The 22,817-nt window shown below is 66.4% G+C and overlaps 1 protein-coding gene across 2 annotated transcripts in view; it reads left to right on the top strand.

The window, feature by feature from the left end:
- The window catches only part of TRAPPC9 (trafficking protein particle complex subunit 9), a 160,854-nt gene that overhangs the window by 75,779 nt on the left and 62,258 nt on the right, over positions 1 to 22,817 (top strand). For both annotated transcript variants that reach the window (XM_045861310.1, XM_045861309.1), the window contains one exon: positions 19,794 to 19,936. In XM_045861310.1, the coding sequence (XP_045717266.1) occupies positions 19,794 to 19,936 (143 nt within the window). The remainder of the gene's footprint in view (positions 1 to 19,793; positions 19,937 to 22,817) is intronic.

The raw sequence follows: 22,817 nt of genomic DNA, 5'->3' as shown, positions 1-22,817 counted from the left end.
CGAAGAGGGGTGAGCACCTCCCCCCACCCAGGGAGGGCTCTAAGGAAAGTTTCACAGAGTCTGAAGGGGCCGCCCAGTGGGAGCGGGCGCGGGGCCGAGGGGACGGGGCACAGGCGCCCTGACCCCATGCCTGGTGAGCTCGTGAGGTCAAGGACGCCGCGGCCGAGCTGTCCTCTGCCTGGGGACCGCCTCACCGGCTGCCCTTTCCAGAACCGGTGCACCGCCGACTCCTGTGTCTGCTCAGCGGTTCCGAGACGCCCCGCGTGGCTGCTCCCATCTGTCAGCCGGTGCCGCTGGACCTGGGCCTGGACCTGGACCCGGACCCGGGTGAGACAGCTGGTCTGCGGCGCTGGTCCGGGGGGCCTGCTCCTGCCCAGTGCCCCCAGGCCCCCAGCACACCTGGCCAGTGCCCCAGGCTGCAGACGTGTCTCCGCCCACCCGGAGCCTGGGGCAGGGCTGGTGCTGCTGCCGCGTGTCCAGAGCCAGGCGCCCCCCTGGCCCTCCTCGGCCCCGCGGCTTCACCAAGACGGCTGGGGAGAAGGAGAGACCCCAGCGGCGCGGGTGCTGGAGCCTCAGCAGATGTCATCCTGTGCGCGTGTCACGTGGGCCCTGCCACCTCCACCAAGTCTGTTCGTTAGGAGCAAGTCACAGGTCCCACCCCCACTCCAGGTGGCGGTGCCGGGAGCCACCTTAAGAGCAAGTATAGGGGACGGTCACAGGGCTGTCTTACTTGTCCCTCGAGCCCCCACGGGAAGGATCCTGGCGCTCCGCGGCAGAACGTCGTGCGGACGATGGCGAGGTTTAAGGCATCGATTTTCCATCAGAACTGCAGGTGCCTGAGCAGCAGGACAGGCACCCGGCGTCGCCTGCGGTGACAACTTCACGGTGTGCTGTGATCACACACAGTGCTGGAGGGGGCCAGCTCCTCCCCAAGCCAGTCCGTCACCCCCGGTGCTGCCGTTGCTGCCGCTGCCCTGGCCCTGCGGGTTCTCCCTGGGCCCCTGTGACCCTTCCCACCCTGGCCCCCCTGCCTCGGTCAGGCTGGCCGCCCGCTCCCGTATGGCCAGAGAGCCCTCTCTCCCTCAGGACAGTGCCTGCAGCTCTGCCAGGGCTCCTGGGAGGAAACCCGAAGTGCCCCGGGCCCCAGACCCTCCGTGATCTTCCCCGGTTGGCTCCTGCAGGCTGTCTCGTGGCACCGTCCCTCTGGCGTCTCCAGGTCCCGCAGCCCCAGAGCCCTGGGATGACCCTCTGGCTCCGCCCCGACTCCTGCCTGCACCGTATGTTCTTTCCCTACAGCGTCCTCCCCCCTGTCCTCACACCCGTGTCCCTGTCCACGAGTGACTGGGTGGCTCCCTGCAGAGCCGCCTCCTCCGAGGAGGCCTCCCAGACGTCCTCGGGAACAGCACAGTCTCTTCGCTCCGCCACGCGGTGCCCGCAGACCCCTCGCAGGGCTCCACGTGATGCCTGCTAGTCTGACCCCGTTCCGTAACGTTTTAAAGACACGCACCTCTGGGCTCGTAGAGCCTCGCACGGCGCTGGTTGAGAGCATGAGCTCCGTGAACTTTGAATGAGTGAAAAGAGTGAATGAATGATTGACTAAGAGTACTGCAGCGAAGCTGGGCAGAACTGAGAAATCTTAAAGGCGAAATCTATTTAAAACTCCTTCCTGGGAGAAGCACACTCTATTGTATTAATTAACTCAGAAGCTTGCAAATCAGGGAGATGCTAACGATCTTTTCCCATCCGCTGAAGAGAGGAGCTGGCAGAGTCCCGGTTCCATTCATCATGTTCCGCTTCGGGCCGGCTGTGCTGATTTTCCTGGTAAAAAGGGAAAAGAAATCCCACCACATTGGGAGTCTCAGGGATTTTCTTCTGGAGTCCACACTTGTCTTAGTTTCCGTGTTGCAGTGCGGGCAGGTAGGGCCCAGTTTGAGATCAGGCCCCGTGTTCTCCGGTTCCGGCATCTGCCGGAGTGCCTGGGCCGGGCTGAGCATGCATGCGCCACAATCTCACACGCATGTAAAGAGAGCTCATGGCACATCTGTCTCCCCTCACCTTCTGAACACCTACTGGGCTCCCGTCAGGTGGGGCAAGGCCTCCGGAGTCTGGGTGGGACTCGGAGTCGAGGAGCTCGGCCTTGCAGGGCTGTGGAGGCGGATGCAGAAAGTGGTGCAGGAGAGCTGTGATCAGGGTGCCCCCTCCAGGGGGCCCCACGCGGTTCTGTGGGGACCCAGCTGAGATGGAGGGGGTGCCCTTTGTGCTGAGAGCAACTTGGAAGGCTTGAACAGAGGCGGTGGCATCAGGAGACCTCATGGTGGGAGGTGGAGGATTTGGGGTCGGAAGACCCGGCTGAATTCCCTGCTTTATCTCTGAGCCGGGCGACTGGGGGGAAGTTACCCGATCTCGTCCCGTCTCGGGCTCTGACCTCTGAGACGGGAACGTTGCTGTCGCCCGAGACGCATGTGTGACATGACCTACTGACGTGACAGTGTCCACGTGCCCCGAGAGACTGAAGGCACTGAAGTCGTTTCATTGAAGCTGGCCCTTAGAGGGCGGGTGGCTGCGGTGCCTGGAGCAGCGGGGACGGTGTGGACAGCGGGCCCCGGGGGACGGGACGGGGCCCAGGGTGGAAGGATGACCGGGCTGAGCCCTTCTGGGGGGATCCCGGGAGGCCCTCGGCTCTGCTTTATAACGTACTGCAGTTTCGTTGGGCCAATTCATCATCCGGATCAGTTTTCCGAGGCTGCGGGTAAAATTAGCCTGGTTTCCTGAGCTTGCTCCAAAGGACAGCGCCCCCGCTGCGTGCCTCCTGGCTGCGGCTGACCGGCCGGCCAATGTCCAGCTGGCGGGCTTTTGCCCCAGCCCCCTCTATCCCACCGTCTTCTAGCCTGGGTGTTACAACACGGCTGCGCCCCTGGGTCTCCTGGAGACCCTCACCCCGCCGATGGCTTTGGCGTGACACCTGGAGGAGGCCCAAGCGAAGGTCTGGATTGCACTGAGCGAAACTGCTTTTCATGCTGCCTGTGGCCCAGAGGGAGCGGACGGGGTGGCGCCTGGGCTCGGGTGGGGTCCACAGCTGCACTGCAGGACGGGCTGCAGGGGCCACGGCTGGAGAGCTCTCAGGCCAGCCTGCCAGGTGGCCCCCCCGCCCCCACCGCGATCCTGTGCCCTGGGTCCCGCCACGACAGGCGCAGCCCGCAACCCTCCAGCTCCCAGGAGGGGCCTCCTCTCGGCCCAGCCTCTGTTCCGCAGCCTCTCCTGCTCCTGCTGCCTGGGGCCAGTGGCGCTGAGCGCACAGTGACGGCCATGCTTCCGGTGGCCTTGCCCGTGCACAGAAGACAGCTTCCCACGAAGGGGGCCGTGGTGGCCCGCAGAGACCTCAGACGGTGTCCCTGAGGGTCCTGAGGGGATCGAGTCCTTTGCCGACACCTGGAGCCCCGGGATCCCTTTGCAGCCGGGGCCATCCGCTCACTCAGCAGCCGCTGGCCGTCAGTGCCGGTCAGGGGCCGTGTTGCTGGCGGGGGGCGCTGCTCTGGTAGGGGCTGATGCTGCCTGCGCCGAAGCTTTGTTTGGCTGGACTCTGGTGAGCACACTTCCTGTCCACGGCCCACCCTGGCTGTCGCGCTGCTCCGTGGGCGGCGTCGGGGTCCTGTTCGTGGGGGGCAGGGGGGTGCGCAGGTGCGCCCGGCAGGGCTGGGGTTCCTAGTTCATAAAGTGGGGTTAGTAGTGGTCACCTCCCAGGACTTCTGTGAGAAACAGGCCTTCACAGACTCTGTGAGCTCTAAGATTAACACGCAGACGTGACTTCAGGTGATAAGTGGCTGTACGTAAATGGCGTCGTAGCTCGGTCACCGCACACGGTGGGCCTCTGCAGCCCTAAGCTCGGGAGGGATGCATTTTCACCTTTCAGGTCACGTGCACCTGACGTCGCATCTCTTCCCAGGAGCACTGCGCTGAACCGGAGCCCGTTTCCTGAGCTCCTTCTGAGAGAGCACGCGTCCAGCCCACCTCCGCCGCTCGCCGGTTCGGTCCTGCCGCGGTCGCTGCTCCCGCAGGCCGCACCCGGCGCAGGCTGCCGCTGTCCGCGCGCTGCATGGGCACCGCCCCCTCGAGCCCTCACTGCAGCCTGCAGGTCGGCAGCACGTCCTCACCACCGCCTCCCAGACCAGGTGCCGGCCTCTTAGCAGGCGGCAGCCGCGTGTCCCGGTGGGTCAGTAAGGCTCCCCGGCTGCAGAGACCCTGCTCAGTTGTGGCGCCGCGCCGCTTGGTGGTGGAGGACCCGGGAGGGACCAGTTCAGGCAAGGGGATGCCTCCCTCCTGTTCACGTGGGCCCCACGTGCGACCACGTGCTCTGGCGGGTGGGGGTGCTGGGGATACTCGGAGCCCCGCCCACGGGGTCCCCTGCTGCTGTCCTGCCTCCGGGCACTGCGGGGAGCCATGGCGCTCGTCACCCCCCCCGCCCACCGCACATTCATGCCGGCCCCCCCTCCCCAGGCTAACATGCCCCCCACCCCCGCTGCCGCCGGAGGGCGTGCCCGGGCCGGAGCGCAGCCCGGCCGCTCACACCCCCCGCCGCAGCAGGCGTGCGCTCTCTGTGACAGCGGTGGCATCTTGAGAATCAGTTGTAGTGCCCGAGAGAGGTACGTGACTCAGTGTGACGGCCCCTGAAATCGGAAAATTACAGGCATCAGCCTCTATCAAATGATGACAGCGCCAGCCAAACGGGTGACTCAGCGTCTCCCTCCGGTTCCGTGTGACCCCCGCCTGCTCGCGAAGGGGAAGACAGGCTGCTTACTGAGTGCCTAGCCGGGCTGCTCTGAAGTTTTCTCAAGGAGAGAGCGAGCCACGTGCAGAAACAGGCCGGCTCCGGGGACGTGACGGCCGCGCTCCTGGGTGCGACTCTCCTGCCTGGGAGAGCTGGCCGCCCAGGGTCTCTCCCAGCCGGTGCGGGCCGGGGGGAGGGGCGGGGGGGCCAGACCCGCCCTCCTCCCGCTTCGCCGCGGCTCGGGCGTCCTGCGGAGCGGCGCGGACGGGCCTCGGTCGGCCGCCTCACACCTCTCAGTATCCCTCCGCCCTCGGATCCGGTCGCCTCACACCTCTCATCAGTATCCCTCCGCCCCCGGAGCCGCAGTCCGCCCTCCGCCACTGCCGCCACGCCCCACCCGTTCCCCACCCCGGAGCGGCTCGGGGTTCTGGTCTCGCTGCGTTTGGTCACACCTCCGGGCTTGGCGCTTGCTGCCCGCGCAGCTCGGAGCCGCCTCCTTCCCCTCGTGTGCCGTGGGCAGCTGCTGCTTCTCCCTCAGCCCCCCCCGGAGTGATCATCACGTCTCCAGTGTTGCGAGCACCCAGGTGTGCCGGGCGGTGGTGGTGACGTGCTGCCCAGTCGCTGTCACGTTCAGCCACCCGGCTCCTCCCAGGGTGGGTCTGAGGGCTGGGCCTGGCAGGGGCAGCCGCGTGCCCCGGCCCCACAGCCCAGAGGGGAGCAGAGAGGCCTGCGTGGTGCCGAGGTCTGTGCTCGCGCCGGTCCCCCAGGCTGCCTCTGCGCTGCGACTAGCCCGCCCCTTCCCCGCACAGCTCCGCGCTCTCGGTCACTGCGGTCAGCACGGGGGCCATCAGTGCCGGCCGCCAGACGCCGCTGTGAGGATGGGGGACGGCTTGTGGCCCGCTGAGAGGATCAAAGCGATGCGTCGGTGGGTGGTGTTTAGCCCAGCGCCCGCCCGGGGCGCGAGCCGAGCACACAGGGCAGCGGTGACCGCCACCCAGAGTGCTCCCTGCAGCGGGTGCGTGTCAGCTCCCAGCTCCCGCTCTGTCCTCGGAAACGGCCGAGTCGACAAAGGAGAGGGCCACCCCCGTGTTCTCTCCGAGAGAAGCCGAGAGTGCTGCGTGGAACACGCCAGCGAGCCGGCCCTCCGCCTCCTGCGGGAGCCTCCTCATTAAAGTGTCCCCTTTGATGGAGTGTGCCGGCGGGCGCAGGAGAGCGGGCCTCTGCTCAGAACCACTTTAGGGTCCTGAATATTTTAAGGAGTTTTATCTGCTCCTGTGCCTGCGAATTAATCTGCACGGGGCCCCTCCCGGGACTCGGGGCCTCGCCTCGGCGCTTAGCAGGGCGTCACGGGCACTGCTGCCCGTCCCCGTCCTGCCTTTTGTGTTCCGCCAGGTCCGCCTTCTCCTTGCCCTCGCCCAGGGGGCTCCACGGAGTCATTGCCGCCCCGGGGGGCATGGCCACGTGCGGTCTGGTGTGCGGCTCGGGGCTGTGCAGGGCTGTGTCTCACTCTCCGTGTGCCCCAGCGGTGGTCCCGGGGCCCCTCAAGGCCCCGAGGCCCAGAGGCAGCACAGGCATGGGGGGGTGGGGGTAGGGGAGTTGGTGCCGGTGGGGCACGGCTGGGCGCAGCGGCGGAGAGGGGCGTGGGGACTGGCTTTCGGAAGGCGGTGGCCGGGATCTCGCCCTGCAGGAGTCGCTGGTCTTTCCAAGGCTCAGGCGCTCACCTGTGCGGGGGCTGGGGGCTGCCCTGTCTGGATGGAGCTGCCCGTGGGGAGCCCGAGGCCAACGGAAAGAGCCGGGGCTCCCCGGGGCTGGCCCTCAGGGCCCTGCAGGGGGCAGGCAGGGCTCCCCAATAACGCTCAAGTCTCCTGGGGAGAGTCGGCTAAGGCCGGGAGCCCTTACCTCCACCCCCAGGGAGGGGGAGTCAGGGGGCCTGTGTGGGTGCAGCCAGGCACTGCCTGGGGGTCTTCCCGCAGGTGGCGGGAGCCTGCTCTTGGGGTCTCGGGCCTCACCTCTCTGCTGCTCCCTTGCCACCTGGTGCTCCAGGTGGGGCTTCGGGGGGCTGTTCTGGGGGAGGGGTGTGTGTGCAAGCCTCGGGGGCTCTCCCTCTCGGGGCGTGGGAACTGCTGTGGGTTCCGCGGGCACGGAAGCGGAAGCCCCTTCTTGGTGCCAGCACTCCGCGTCTCAGGGACAAGAGCCCACGGTAGCTCCGAGACACGGAGGCGGCTCTGCCCATGCTCGCGAGGGGGGCCGCCAGGGACCCGGGGTGAGTGAGGACAGGGCCGGGCCCGAGAGCTGCGCACCCTGGGCCGGGCCGGGCCCTGCAGGTTCTCGGTCCGGTTTTGCAGCTGACGGAGCTGCCCACTTGAGGTGCACAGTCAGCCTCTCGCCTCCTCAGTCTCCTTACGAGGAAGTGGGGGCCGGACTGGGCAGACTCCGACCCTCCCCTTCCCAGTTCAGCCCACGGATCCCGAGTGAGCGGTCAAGCTCAGGTTCTGCCCGGAGGGTGTCTTGTCTTAGGCGCAGCGCCAGCACGCGACACGCACCCAGAAACACGCTTCCTCTTCTGTAGCCTGGAGGACCGAGAGCCTCGTGCCCGCCCTGCCTGGCCCTGGCTGCGGGCCGGGTCAGCCCTCAGGCGTGCCTGGGCCCTGCGCGGCTCTGCCCTGCACGTGTGTTGTGTGTGTGTGCGCGCACATGTGTGTGTATGCACACGTGTGCCTCAGCGAGCCCCGCCTCAGCGGAGGGCGCGTCCCCGCCTGCGCCTTCGTGCCGCCCTGCCGCCCTGCGGGTGCGGGGGGAGGGCCTTCTGCACCGACGAGGGGCGGGCCTCCGTCCCGGAGCCGCGGGGTCTGCCAGCCGCGAGGGGCTGCCGGGGGGAGCAGCCCTGGGCCGAGAGCAGTGTCTCCAGCCCCGCTGTTTCTGTAACTTCGCACAGCGGGCGGCAGAGCAGGGCCCTTTGAAGCCCCCCGCCCCGCCGCTGGCTCCGTGCCGCCTTTCATCTGCGCTCTTCCCCGGTCGCGGCAGTTAATTATCTCTGCCGAGACTCACTCTGCCGGCTCTCCGGCGGGGTTCCCGCCGCCCTCCGGGGAGAACCCGCCCCGGCAGTCGTGGTCTGACACCCGAACAGTAGAGGCGGCAGAGCCGCTGCCCACGTGCAGGTGGTCCCAGAGGGGCCCTTCCTGGGAGCAGCCCCCGTGAGAAGCTTCGGGGCCCTGCCGGGGGCCCCACAGGCCTGCCTGCCTGCTTCTCCAGAGCGTCGCTCTGTGACGCCCGCCCAGGCCAGCCGGCCTCGGCCCTGCCCGAGCCCGTCTCGTCTCCTGCGGCCTTCGTGCCGTGTTTGTCCCATGTTAGGCCCCGTGTCACAGAGCAGCAGGGCCACCGTGTACGACAGGTACGCGGACCTCACCCGGGGTGTGGGCGGGTGACAGGTGGGGGCGAGCCCGTGGCTGAGCGCTGGGGGCCGCGGGCCTGGGCCTGGCCTGGCTGGGCTTCCCTCGAGGCACCTTCGTTCGGTTGTGTTGGGGCAGCTGTCACGTCGGCGTGCAGTACCCAGATCAACGTGTCCTTCGTCTTATGGAGGCAACCACGTGGACTCTGGCTAACCGGATATTTGACCAGGATGTTAGAGACAGAAGAAGTTGAAATGCATGATTTTTAGTGGAGTCCAGTGGGTTTCAGACCTTTTGAAAAGAATGGATAGCAGCATCCTTTCTGCAAACAGGGTCACTCAGGGGGACCCGAGGTGTGAGACGGTCGCAGCGGGTGCAGCCCCCGGTGGGGGTGCCTGTGGGCTCTGGGAGGACCCCCGGTCACTCGGGGCTGGCGGCACTGGAGCGTGGGGCCGTCCCCTGGGAGGCCCGGGCCCTGAGGTGGGCAGGGGCGTGTGCAGGGAAACACGGCGGCCCGCTGTGCGTGTGTGTCTCCCCGTGTCCGTTTCTGTAGGCGATTGGCGGGCTGTGGACCACTCCGGTGCAGAGCTAGTGGGGCACAGGGGTGGGAGCACGGCCCTTGGGGCCAGCCTGTCCCCTTGGTTGAGTGGCTGAACCCGGACACGACAAGAACAGCGAGGTGCCTGCTGCCAGGGTTCGCTGTGGGACACGGCAGGACGGTGGCCCCGAGGAGCCTGGCGCTCTGCCCGATGCCACCGGGCGGGGAAATCGTCTTTGTCCCTAACGCGCCAGCCCGGACCCAGGGCTCCCAGGTAGAAGCGTGGTCCGTCCGAGAACCGAGAACTCTGGGGAGCCTTCCGTGGCCCTGTCCCGCCTGCCAGTCAGAGGCCGCGCTGGAGGCAGCATTAGCCCTGGCAATGCGGTGCGTTCTGGTTCTCGTGTTGCCGCTGGGGAGGTGGGCTGGGCTGGCAGGAGGGCCTGGGAGGGGGCCTGCAGAGAGCGTGGGTGTGGCCCTGGAGGCCCCCCTGCGCGCCCCCCCCCCCGCCCCCCGCAGGCTCCTGAACGGGAATGAAATGCACTCGGTGCGCTGCCCGCCGAGTGACCGGGACGGGTCCGACCCCGCCGGAGCCAGGCCGCAGTGGAAAGGGAGGATGTTAGTGATAACTCTACTGCCTCCTCCGTCCGGGGTGTTTTAGCGGACGGCTTCACGTTTACAGAGACTTATTTCCATTGTGATAGTATGGCGTGTGTACTATGGGGAAGTGCTAAAAATAAAGCGATGTGGGAAGGAAGGGAAAGCGAAGCACGGTTCCCTGCCCAGACTCGGCGGAGGTGTGTTTCCACTCTCTCCGCTGAGCCCTCGTCGTGGTGGCGGCCCCACGCACGGAGCGCCTGCCTGCCTGCCCGCCCGCCTGCCTGCCACGGGCGCGGCGTTGCCCACGCCCCCCGGCAGCACGGCTCTCGGGCGGAGTCCGCTCGCACCAGACGGCTGAGCGGTGTGCCCGGGGCCACGTGCGTGGCCAGGGAGTGGCGGCGGGCAGCCCCGCCTCTCAGACTCGCCCGTCTCACCGGTAGGTCGGACCTGCGTCTCCGCTCCCGGCCTCCTCGCCGGTGTCAGCACGGAAGGACTTTGGCCACGTCATCGTCAACATCATATTAACGGCCGTGTGGCGTCCCACTGTACGACGTCACCAGACTAGTCCGAGTGGTCTCTCCTGGCTGCCGCCTTCCAGAGTGCAGCTCTGGCCCAGACTCGAGGAAGGGGAACCGCGTCGTCGAAGGTGGGAGGGAGCGCGGCGAAGCCCCTTGTCGTCAGCCGTCGAGCGGCCCCCCGGACGAGCGGTCCGGCTGAGCCTCCGTGCGGAGGGCGCAGCCGCTGGGCGAGCCCCTCACTGCGGTCTGCAGCAGGGGGCGCTGCATCCTCGCACCTCCAGCGAGCGTGAGCTTGCCTGGGCTGCGTGTGGTTGTCACCGGTGGGCGCACAGTCGCCAGCCAGATCAGACCATTTTCATTCCTTTGTTTAGCACAAGGAGAAGAGAATGCATTGGACAGCCTCTTGCAAATGCCTTACTCCCAGCAGAGCAATGAACTTGAGTGGCAGGCTGGAGAAGCAGGAAGCCAGCCGCGGTGTGCCGGGGCCTGGGTGGTGCAGACCGTGCTCGTGAGTTCCGGGACGTGTCACCCCGAACTTCTCGTCCCCTTCTGTCGCGTGTCTGCTGCCACTTTCATGTTAATGAGGCTGTTAAAATGCATTAAGACATCAGGGCGCAGGGGCACGTGCCTCTCCCCTCGCCCGTCTCCCTCTGCCCCTGCCTCCACCTCAGGGCCCCTCGTCCCCGCGGGCACCGGTGCTGGCTTCCGCCAAAGAGGACTCCGAGGCGTGAGTTCGCTCCGAATGCTGTTCCTCCTCCTCCTTGGAGGAGGAGCTTCGCTGCCCACTGTCCGGTTTTTAGAGCCTGTCTCCCTGTACGCGCTCGGGGAGGACTGCCCTGGGCCGGCCCGTCCTGAAAACGCGTGGCTCCCGGGGCTGCTGGGTCTGTGCCAGGGACCCGCGGCTTTCCTGTGGGCGGGGGGAGACACAGAGCCGCAGAACGGGAGCCGGGCGCTTCTTCCTTCTGCTGGCGACACCCTCCCCCCGGGATGCCTTTCCCACTGTCACGCGGCCCAGGCCGGTTTTGAGGACGTGCTCCGGGCTGGGCCCGAGCAGGCAGAGGTGAGGCTGGGGCGCCTGTGGCCCCGGGCGAGGCGGAGCTGCCGCCAGACACAGCTGCGGATTCCGGGGGGCCGGGCAGCGGTCCTCCTGGGGCTCCTGCTCTAGGCCCGGCCTCTGTCCACTCGGAGGATGGGGGAGTGGGGGGGTGCCCGACTGGGAGGGGAGGCAGCTGCACCCGCTCCCGTCTGGTCACTTCTCCACCGCTGTCGGACTTTCCGTGGACGTCCTCGCATTTGTGGAGATCTACTTCCCTTACAATAGAACGGCGAACACACGTGGGACCATCTCTCCTGAGCCCAGATAGAAAAGTGTGTAGGCGGGACTTCACAGAGGAGGGCTCTCTGGTTCGCCAGTGCCCTGCAGAGGAGCCACGTGCATCTTCGGGGGCACCGACCTCACTCTTCGCCTCGACGGGGATGGGCTGGACGCTGAGAAGAGAGCAGAGGCCGGGCAGCCTGGGGAGCCAGCACTCGCGCGCCGCGGAGGCCGACAGCTGGAGTCTCAGAGGCTGGCGGGGAGGGGCGGGGCGGGGCTGGCAGAGGCAGCGACAGGTGGCTTGTGTTGTGGGGGGGGGGGGGCAGCGGGCCCGCCAGCTGCAGCGGCGGTTGGGCACAGATGGCAAGGGTGGCTCGGTCCTGGCGGTGACCTGGCTGGGTGTGGGTGGTTGCCTTCTGAGTCACTCCGGTCCCACCTGTGGAGCCAGCAGGCTGCCTTCCTGGAGGAAGTGGCTTTCCTGGCTGGAGGCCAGGGAGAGTGCAGGGTTTGCGACCACAGACACAGTAGGTTTGTCACCACACCTCTCCCACAGCGCCGACTGGAGGACCCCAGCGATGAGGGTGGTGGAGCGCCTGGGACTCCGGAGCGCTGCTCAGAGACGCGCTGTTTGGTGCTGGGGCCGGGCGCACAGAGTCCGTGGGGCTCGGGCTGCAGCGCCGGGAGTCACGCAGTCCGGCCTCAGCGGCTCGGGGTTGGCGGCAGGAGGGGTTTCCCAGCTGGCATGGGATCTGCACAAGATGACGCAGGGTGCCGGGACAGGGGAGACCCCCAGGGGCCTGTGTGCGGGGCCGAGGGCTCGCCCTCGGAAGCCTCATCCCTGACGCTCTGTGTGCCTGACTGCATGGGCGCCCCCCCCACCCCCTGGCTGGGCGGCCTGGGCCTCCCCTGGGCTGGACTGACCCCGACAAGCAGGGACGTCGTGAGGCGGAACTTGGAGGTGCAGCAGCTCTGACCTGATGAAAGCGACACCTTCCGGTTGCCACGGGTGATGGGCCCTTTGTTGCCTGTCATTGGGAAGGGCCTCCGGGAGCGGTCCTAGGTGCTTCAGCTCGGGGGAACCCGTGACGGACATCCGCAGACGGACTGCCGTGCTTTGGTCTCCCCCTTGGCACCGCCCCCTGCTGGGCCCTCCGGTCCCCACCGCATGGTGCGGGTGGGCGCTGCCTCACCTCTTGGGGGCTTCGTGGGTGAAGGAACTTGCCATGTTCCCAGGCCTGGTGGGGGCAGAACCAGGGTCTGCAGCCCGCTCAGCCTGGCCAAAGCCCGAACACGGCCCTGCCGCGCCCCCTTGCCTCCCCCCAGCCCACCTTGCTCCTTGCGGACGGAGGACGCCCGGGGGGCCGGCCGGCCGAGAGAACGGGACGACGCTGTGCGTGACAACGTCCGTCGGAGCTTGTTTGTGTAATGAGCGTGAGGGCAGCTTCCGTGCCCGCCCACAGGGCGCGTCGGGGGGCTCGGGGCTCGTCTGGGCGATGCCCCGCGGTGCGCTGTTGGAAGGCACACTCACGCAGGTTGTCTGAGTTCATGGAGTGACGCCCACCCCTCAGTCGCGCGTGTGTGGACACGGCCCAGAGGCACGCGGGGCCGTTTCAGACCTCTCTGCGGAGTTTGGGCTCGCCCATGTCCACCGAGCGGCCCTACCCTGGCCAGTCCACGCGGATGACACCGTCCTGATGCTCTGGGAGAGTGGACGAGGCCGTGAGTGGTCCACAGCCCGGGTCCCGTGGGTGCCGAGGTCCAACTCGGCTCCGCACCAGCGCTGCACGGGGCGGCAGGGTGCGGAGCAGCGGGCCCTGGCGCCGTGCTCCACGATGCCCGAGGTCTGCTGTGCCGCCGCCGGCGCTTGGGACCGCGGCTGCAGGGAGGGGGGCGGCTGCTCCCCCTGCAGGGGCCTGGCTGTGCCCAGAGCGCGGGGCCGGGAGCCCGTCCTGTTTGCGCTGGGCCTGGGCGCTGCGTGGCCAGCCGGCCGGCGCCTCTCAAGAGTAATTCTTTCAACATTATTCTAACACCTTGTTTTCCCCTTCATGTGTTTTATCCTCAAGATATTGTGTGTACAAGGGAAATTCAAGGGTGAATTACTTAATACAGCAGCACAGATTAAATAACGACATCCACGGTGACAGGGGAGAGGGAGGCCCGGGCATAATTCAGGTGGTTAACGACGCGCCCGTTCGGTCCACGAGGCGGAGCCGCGCTGCTGTGCCGAGTGAGGCGGCGCGGGGCGGGGGGGCGTGGGGGGCGGGCAAGCGTCCTGAGCGGTGCCGCTGGCGGTAAACTCATTAGGCTTGGCTGCTGCCTGCGAAATACAAATGGACCAATTAAGCTGTTTTGATTTAAGAATTTCGTAATAACAGGTGAGCACCCACTCTCCTTTTATCCGTCAGCCTGATTTCATTAGGAGGTCGGCTGAGTTTGGATTGTTCTTTGGGGTGAGGAACATTAATGACGGGCATGTCTTTGATAGTGGAAGACATGTAATTCATCACGGCGTGAAACTCCCCGGCGAAAGTCTCCTCCAAGGGCAAAAGCTCCTGTCACTGGGGCACCTGCTCAAGAGCCGCTGCCTTAACGTGCAGTGACCGCAGTGTCCCTTACAGTCCCGCCGGGGGGTGGGGTGGTCTCCTCCCGGTCGAGCTCGGGGCCCGGGGTCGCAGGGCCGCCCGTGTCCGGTGGGCAGGCGCACGCGTCGCGTCCCTTGCGCGCAGAGCTGCCTGTCCCCTCTCCGTCCCCTGTGCAGCTTCCGTTCCTGGCAGTGACTTTCTCAAGGAGAACTTCCCTCTCACCTGCTTTCCGGGGCCCGCGGGTCTGGCCCAGCCCACACCAGTCCCGTGCAGCTCGCCGCCCTTCCCCCCACACACGCACGCACAGCACCACTGCCCCCGCCGCTGAGGACGCCCCCTCTGCAGCCTGCTGCCCTGGGCCCGGCCTCTCACGGTGTCGGAAATGGTCCTGTCCACGCCCGCGCCACCGGTCGGCCCGGCCCCTGCGCGGCTTGTCCCGGTCCCAGGAGCCAGGGGCCTACCCCGTCTGCTCCCCGGCACCACGGGGCGGCCTCACTGCTTCTGAGCCCTCCCGGGCTCCAGGGCCCGGCTTCCTGTCCGGTTTGAGTCGCTCAGGGCCGTCACGTGCCTGGGCCTGCCAGACCGGCTGCCCCGGAGCCTTAGGCCGGGGGTGGGGGTGTCCGTGTGCTCTCCTGGGCATCTCAGGTGGCTGAGAAGCACTGGCCTGCGGCGTGGACCCTGCTCCTCCCAGGCCCTGTCTCCTAAGCTGGCCGAGCCTTGGACGCACCTGGAGGCTTAGAGACGACCACTCCTGGGTCCGGAGGTCAGGGGGGTTGGTGGGGGTCAGGGAGGGAGAGCGGCCCCGGGGCCTGCCCGCCTCTCTGGGTGTGGTGGGGCACTGAGGTTTCTGAGAGCTTCTCCGGGAAGAGGCCCACTTCAGCCACGGCGGAGTGATTGGTGACACGCTGGTCCTGCTGTGAGCCACTGGAAAATGGGAGAAATGACTTAAATAATAGTTGTCAGATAATGGGGGGGGGGAATGAAAGCCCAGCGCAGCGCCGTGACCACTCGGAGAGGAGAGACAAGGCCGCAGGGGGCCGGCGCGCGGGCAGAGCGTCGCGGCGGCGGCGTGGGGCTGGGGAGGCAGGCCAGAGCCCGGGAGGGCTGGTGGCCGGAATCACTCGAGGGAAGGAGGGGCTCGCAACCAGTGTGCCCTGGAAGCCGCCAGGGGTCCCCTCGAGCTCGCCGCTGGGCCCTGCGCCGGTCTCATGGAGGCAGCACCCCTGCAGGCCCGCAGAAGCGGCGGAGGGCAGGGGCCGTGGCACGAGGAAGAGTCAGCTGATCGACGCCCGCGCCGGAGCGACGCCCGCGCCGGAGCGACGCCCGCGCCGGAGCGACCCGCCAGTTGTTGGAACTGGGCTCCGAGAGGTCACGAGAAGTGCGAGCAGGATGGGGACCGGAGTGGGAGGAAAAGCACACGGGGGGGCCCTCGTCGCTGTCCCGGGACGGGGCTGACTCCTGTGCCCGGCGACCGCAGGTCAGGAGTTGCCGATGGCGGAGTGCTCCCGGCAATTTAGAAGGTCGAGGCGCGGCACGCTCAGAACCCCGGGCGTGGCGGTGGGAGAGGAGCCGCCCCCATCCTCCTCCCTGGATGTGCGCCCCTTTTCCGGCTGCTGAGCACCTGGGGAGAAGGTGCGATTAGGAGACCTCCGCCCGCCTCCTCGGCCACGGAGACGTGGTCTGGGGGCTGTGCGGGGGCACGGCCGCCTCCGTCGTCCTGCCCGGCGGCAGGCCTGACGGCAGATGCCGGGGCTCGCGGCGGGCTGTCTCTGCCCTGGAGCGGACCGTCCGTCCCGTGTCTCTCCCACGGCCGTGTTAAAGAACAGGAGCCCGCCGGCGGCACAGGTGACCTTTGCAGAGCCGCTTTCTCAGGCAAATTGGCGACACTGATGTGGAGCTCATTGATTTCCTGTTTGGCTCGGGAAGGGCACGTTTACTTTAACTCAGGCGCACGGGGTGGGGGGCGGGGGTGTGCCTCACGCCGGCGGGCGCGCCGGGGCCAGCAGCCCCGCGTCCCGGGTGTGAGCCACGGCCCCGCCCTTCTGGGGCGGCGTGGGCTTGGGGGTCTGCCTGCCCCGGGTCTCGGCTCCCACGTCTGCACGGTGCGAGCTGGGGGTGCTTGGGGGGACTCTGGTTAGCGTGGAACAGAGGGGAACGCAGACGAGGGTGGGGACTCCGTGCCGCACCCCCCGAGTCTGGTGTGTGACCGGAGCTGCAGGGCCACCTTCCTTCCCCCCCTTTCATTCTTCCTTCTGGTCAGCGTTTCTGGAATCCCTGCTGTGGTCCAGACGGGGAGGTCAGAAAGATCGGGGCGTGGTGCCGGCCGACAGCTGGGGCCGGGCGGGAGGGGCCTCAGGACCGGGAGGGGCTCCCGGCCACGCGGCCTTTCAGGCGACCGGGAGCCCTGCCCCCCACGTCTGGACCTGCTGTCGCTGGCGTTGTGGCGCTGGGTCAGTCACTTCCACTCCGGGGGCCTCAGGCTCCTCCCCTGTGAAGGAGCCTCTTTCCTGGCCTCCACGTGCCTGTGGTGCAGGCTCAGTGACGAGAGCCGGGGAGGAGCTCTGCAAGCAGGGGTGCGGGGACCCCGGCCGCGCCCGCGGGGGGTGCGGAGCTGAGCGGGGTCCGGTGGAAAGAGCGCACTCGGGCGTCCGACAGGCTGCACCCGGGCGTCGGGTGAGCGAGAGCCGGGCCCCAGCCACCTCGTGGGCACACCTTCGGGAGGAGGGAGGAAGCCCAGCCGGACACGGACACGGGGAGAGTAAGCAAACACCGCGCAGACTGCAGCCTCGGCTGGGAACCGGTGTTCTCCGTCACTGTCACGGTGCAGCGGCGCTCACCGGGGACCTGCCGGGCTGTAGTTGCCTGCCGTGGGATTCAGCAGTGGCATGGCGACACGCCGTGTACATTGCACTCCAGTTTCCCCTGTGGCCCCAGGCAGTGAAGTCGCCATGCATTTCCCTCCTGTTGGACAGGGAAGAAAACCCGCCAGGAAAAAAGCGGGGGGCGGGGCGGGGGTAGCTAGTCCAAGACGCCTCCTCTCAGTCTCGTTCCCCGACAAGACCCAGACCGGATTTGCCTGCCGCCCTGGGCCCCTCGGGTGGGGTCTGAGCGCCGGAGAAGGGGCCCAGGGCCGGGCGTGCTCCATCCCGCCCCTCGTGGGTGGGTGGGTGTGGCAGGGCCCCGTTTGAACGAGAGCCATCGCGTCGACCAGGGTCCACCCTCTGCGCCTTCCTGGGTCTCGGGTCCCCAGGCCCGAGACCTGGTTACTGCAAGGCTGCTCCCTAGTGTTAAGCTCTTGTAGCTAAAACCATTTCACCTTCGGTGTGGCCTTCGAAGGGCCTGAGGGGCCCCTCGTTCACCTCCGCGGTGTGGGGGGGGCTTCGCAGCTGCTCACCGTGGGAACACCGCGCTCCGTGGACGCGGGCGCTGCGCTCCCTCCCCGGGCGAGCCCTCGGGTCTCGCCGCCGTGCAGGCGGGTGCCCCCCTTTCCGAGGGAGCTGCCGGCCCCCGAGGCTGCCGTTGCTCCTTCCTGCGCCCACGTGGGGGAGGTTGATAAAACATCGTAAGTGGGTTTTGAATTTTGTCACCTGCGTTTCCTGGAGCTGTGGAGATGATCACGTGGCTTTCCTCCTTCTCTCTGTTAACAGTGTGTTAACACGATGAAGGGCACGGACGTTCTGGCGTTCAGCTGACGCCGCGCCGCTGAGACGGGCGCACGTGGCCTCAGTGCAGTGCCCGTCGTGTGCACGTCACTGCGGCTGATTCGGCAGTGCCTCGCTGAGGGCTTTTACACCCGAGTCCACGAGGAACGGAGGCCTGGGGTTTTCTTCTGCGTCGGCTCCCTGTCCGGTGTGGTGTTCGGGCAGCGCCGGCCACACAGGAGGAACGCGGGTCCCCCGCTCCTCCGTTTCCCGAGGCTGTGCTGCGTAAAACTGGCGTGCCCCCTGACGGGGGGTCGGGGAGGGTTCGGCGGGGAGGGCGTCCGAGCTTCCAGGGGCGTTTTCAGCGGTGAGTTCCGCGTCTCCAGTCGCCACGGGGACTCTCCAGGGTTTCTCGTTCTGCTCGGCTCCACGGGGAGCGCGTCCATTCCACCCAAGCTGTTGAATCTGTGGGCGCTAGACTGTTTACGTTATTACTCCTTTACTTTCCCTGTGATGTGTGTAGAATCTGTACCCAGAGACACACACTTTCATTGTTGGTATTGACAATTAGTTTCTCTCTCTTTTTCCCTTGATGGGCCTAAACGAGAGGACTGTCCCTTTTATTGGTACTTTAAAAAAAAAAGGTTTTACTTATTTATTTTTAGAGAGAGAAAGAGAGAGAGAGAGAAACATCAATGTGCGGTTGCTGGGGGCCGTGGCCTGCAACCCAGGCACGTTCCCTGACTGGGAATCGAACCTGCGATGCTTTGGTTTGCAGCCTGCTCTCAATCCACTGAGCTACGCCAGCCAGAGCTCTTATTGGTACTTTTAAGAACGAGGTTTTAGTTTAATTGAGTCTCTTTGTGTTGTGTCCGTTTTCACTTTACTAACAGCCCGGTCCTGCCTCCCCAGCCGGCTGCTGCCCAGCGGGTGCAGGCGTCCCCTCTGTCCCCCGTGTGTGTGGCCCGTGACCCGCCTCTGTGACCGACCGCGGTGCGTCTCAGGTGTCTCTGGGCTCGTGTCTCGAGGGGACTAGAGCCCCTCAAGGTGGCGCCGTGTCGTCCACCACAGTCCCTTGTCCCTTGCCACGCAGTGGACGCCCGTCCGGGGCTGGCGGGCGAACGGACGGGCGGGGGGCGGAGTGCCGTCCCCAGCGGCGTGCACGATCGGCAGGACGGCGGTCCGCACAGCCGTGCAGCGCCAGCGCCGTCCCCGCCCAGGGCGCGCGGCTTCCTGGGTCCGGGCGGGCCCGCCGCCCGCCCGCTCTGAGCCTCGTCTGGGGGGACGGGGCTTTCCTCGTGGGGCTCCCAAGGGCGTCAGAGTCCCTGCGTGTGGCCACCTAGCAGAGCATCGGGCACTTAGCAGGTGCTCAGCAAAAGGGGGCCGTTGAAAGACTACGCATTTAGCGGGAATGATCAGTCGTGTGCCTAGAAGATAAGCATGTCTCTCTCCAGTCCTTGCCTGTCAGTGACCTCTGTGCCAGCCTGTCCTCGAAGCCGGGGCTGCGGCGCGCCCCGGGAGGGACAGCCCCTCGGCAGAGCCGGGTGCGGCTCCCGATGTGTCGTCTGGTGACCGACCGAGAGGCATTCGGACATCCCGTGTCGCTGCCTCACCAGCCCACTCTGCATTTCATGGAAACATTCTGATTCATGCGGCCGAGAAGGCCTTTTTAATCAAGGAAGAAAGGCAGTCACACTCAACAATTTCACAAAAACCCTTTCTGTGCTTGATTTTCACAAATTAGACACACAGTTTCTCTATAATTATATCTTTTCCTTGATTCTCTCGGAGCGAAGAAACAGCCAATTCCAAGAAAACAGAGTATTTCTCCTTTGTTACTTGGGACTTCACAGTTACCTGCCTCGGTGTGTGTTTTGCTCAGTTCCCCAGAGACTTCTACTACATCCCTCCCCGGAGGGGACTTTTGAGATGTCTCTGAAGAGACAAAAAAGCCGGCGTGATGTTTTTCATGGCTGAGCAGGTTCCGGCTCTGCAGGGCCGTCACCGGGTACCTGCCTCCTTGGCCGGCACACCTGCGATTTGGGGCCGCTGCTCTGTCGTGCTGGGGGCGGGGCTGGCCCCCTTGTTTGTTTGCTCCTTCGCCCGGACACTCGCTCGCTCAGTGCTCTCTGAGTTTTCTGAGACCGAGGGCCACGCCTCATTCATCTCGTGCCGAGGCTGAGCCTGGCTCTCGGGAAGCGCGCACATGAGTGCGAGGCCGGGGGACCCACTGAGAGGCGCCTGGGTTCCAAAAGGCTGGGAGTGGCTGGCATCCACGCGGGGGCGGCGGGAGGGCCGGGGTGCCGGGGGCGCGGGGGCAAGGGCGGCAGCTGTGCCAGCCGGGCTTGTCTTCAGCCTCCCCGGTCGGTCGGGGTGAGCCCGCCTGCGGCGGGAACGCCGGCCAGCTCCGGCTCGGGAGCGCTCACGCCCTCCTTTCCCTCCTCGCAGACCCTGGAGGCGGTCCTGAATTTCCAGTACTCCGGAGGCCCCGGCCACGCGGAGGGCTACTACAGGAGCCTGGCCCTGGGGCTGCACGTGGAGGTGGAGCCGTCCGTGCTCTTCACCCGGGGCAGCACTCTACCGGCGACCAGGTGAGCGGCCGTCCCCGTGCTTGTCCCCGCGGTCTCGCGCCTTCCAGAGGCCGGCGGCGCTGGGAGTCTGACCCCGGGGCTCCCCTCGGTCCCGCCTCCTGCTGGACTCCCTGGGGCAGGTCCTCGGGGGACACACGGGTGGGGGTGGGCGAGCGGGCATGCCGCCCTCCAGCGGGCTGCCCCGCCGGGTGAGCCCTGCCCCGTGCTGTCCGTGGCCGCCACCACGCAGGACACGGCTCCGCTCCGGCCCCGAGCCTGGTCGCTGCCCTGCCGCCGGCCTGTGCTGGGGGCGTCTGGAGGAGTCCGGCAGCTCGTCCTACTATGTGCCCTCCGGCGCCCCGGTAAGAGGTGTGCACGGGGCCACGCTGTTCCGCATCTCAGCTGGCCCTGCGTCAGGGAGCTGCCGGCTCCGGCAGCACCGGGCGGCCTCTGCCCGGGAGCCCTTCCTGCCCACGGCCCTCGCCCCCTCCCCCACCCCCCCTGCCTTTGCCAGACCCCGCCCTCCCTCGGGGAGAGGGAGGTTGGACTTCAGAGCAGAAGTGGCCAGAGGCACGGAGGTGTTTTTCTGTCGGGGGCGCAAGAACAGTTTCCTATCCGGAATTCTCCCCTGTGGTGGCCCGGGGCCGCAGGGCTGAGGGCGGTGGGTGGGGCGCTGGCCCTCGGGGACCCTCTGCGGCCCCCCTCCCGGCCCAGGGGCCCAGCAGCGTTTGGCAGCAGGTCCCAACCTCCCCCGAGTGCAGCCCGGGGTCGCCGTGTGTGGTGGGGGCGTTGGTTGAGGCAGCAGTGCCGACACGCACACCCCCACGGGGGCTTCCCGCTGGGAGGGGACAGCACGCCACCCACCCCCGCGCCACCCCCCACGCTCTGTTCCCCAGAGCGGTGCCGGTGCCGTGTTTAATGTTGACATAAAACTCCTTTTAAAGTGATGTGGCCCCAAATAATGAGTGTAGTTTTGGTTTATAGGAAAGGCTGTTTGTCTTCCCCCAAACCGGAGAGCGGTTTGAGCGAGAATTAATGGCGTAGCGGGGGCCTTTTAGCATCCCATTTCATCACCTGCTGCCTCCGGCGCCCCAGAGTGATCGTCTTTCTGGCTGGGGCCGGCCTCCGCTCAGAACCCGTGTGAAGCACGGGCCCCCGGGAGGCCCCGGCCAGGACGGCTGCCAGCGCTCGGCTCTCGCAGTGTCTCAGGCCTCCCTGCGCGTCAGTCGGCTCCTCCGCGTCCCCAGCCAGGCTGCGCGGCCTCCTCACACCCTCACCTCCCGCCGCCGCCGCCGCCGCCGCTCAGAGGGTCCTGGGATGCACCCCTGGCTGTCCCTGAGCTGGGTTGCTGCCCCCCCTTGCTCTCTGGCTGCCGCACCTCGGCCCCTGCAGCTCCGAATGACGATTCCAGACGGAAAGAGTGCCCCCCGGCGCGGACGCACACTTGGAGGAGCCGCTGGTTCGCGGGCAGGCTGCTTGGCTCCCCCTCGCCCCACCTGTTGACCTCGCTCTGCTCCTTTCCCCCTGCTCTGGGGCTGAGGTTAGACGCCCTCTGGTCCTCCCTCTCCATTCCTGCGAAGTCTCGTCCATCCCAGGTCCTCTGACATGTCTGCTGGTGGCCCTGTGCAGCCACTGCACTCTGGAGCCTGCCGCCGGCACGCCTGCCTCGTGCTGTCTGGCGCAGAGCCCTCCCCAGCGCTCCGGAGAGAGAGCCCCGCGCGGCCCTGGCCGGTGTGGCTCAGCCCCGCGTGCCCCCGTTCCTCCGCTGCTGCCGTGGGACACGCCCCTCAGCGTCCCGAGGCCACGCCGGGAGAGCCTGCCCTGTGCGCCCTCCCACACAGCAAGACCTGTCCCTTCCTTCCGCTGTCTTTCTCTCACCTGCCTTTCTGGAAAATGTCGGTTGACCACTGGTTGATCCGTGATGCCAGTTTTGTAAAAGTTTCCTAAACATGACAAGGCAGAGTGGGCTGGTCCTTCTGTGGGCTCCCCTGTAACTCCCTGCACTTTTAATAAGGCCCTCGCCAGCCACGGCCCTTCCTGGCAGTGTTACAGAACAAACAAGGGGGGCCTGGGACGATATACTATTACTGAAAGAAGCCCCCAGGTCCGTTATGTCTGCCGCCAGAGGAAAGACGTCTCTCAATGCCAGAGATTTGTGAAAAGGAAAGGCCAGAGATTTGTGAAACGTTTATTTAATGCTGTACAAATTTAAAGTAGGGACCTAATGTCTTCACCAAAAATCCTAAAGTCCCTTAAAGCACCCACAAACAGACACAGTCCTTCCTTCCTTCCCCCTTTGCCCAGTCCAGAGTACCGTATCTCCTAAAGCTGCCGGGGTCCCCACTCTGGCAAAGGCACATGGTCCTCTCTCCCCGGACCACGGGAGTCCCCACTCTGCCAGAGCCGCATGGTTCTCCCTCCCAGGGCTGCGGGAGTCTCCACTCTGCTAGAGCTGTGTGGTTCTCTTGCAGGGCTGCGCATGGTTCTCCCCCTCAAATGGCTGCTGCGTCTCGGTTTAAATCCCAGAGCCAGTCTTCCTCTGAAGCCCCATTTCCGGCTCCTCTCACAATTGGCTACAGCTGCCAGATTCTGGGCAGGTGTGGCCCTGTGGTGTGGGGCCAATTATCTCCAGGATCTTCTGGATCTTATTACAGATCCCTATTTGAGGCTCCCCTCTTGGCGGCACCCTGTTACAATCCCTCCTTTCAGATTTACACCCACTTTATAATCTTATAAAGGACAATGGATGAAGGTCTCATCTTCTTGTAACTGCTTCCTGCTGGAAATGGACGTTGTTCTACCCACCCATGGGTCAGGGGGAGCCCTGAAAGGGGGTGGGGGATGCAGCCTGGAGGGAGGCCTTCCTGTAAGGGGAAGGACCTTACAGAGTCCTGGCCAGTTG

The sequence above is a fragment of the Phyllostomus hastatus genome, unplaced genomic scaffold, assembly GCF_019186645.2.
Source record: "Phyllostomus hastatus isolate PE091 unplaced genomic scaffold, TTU_PhHast_1.1 phas_scaffold_21, whole genome shotgun sequence".
NCBI classification, from domain to species: Eukaryota; Metazoa; Chordata; class Mammalia; order Chiroptera; family Phyllostomidae; genus Phyllostomus; species Phyllostomus hastatus.
This window is presented reverse-complemented; position numbering and strand designations above follow the sequence as displayed.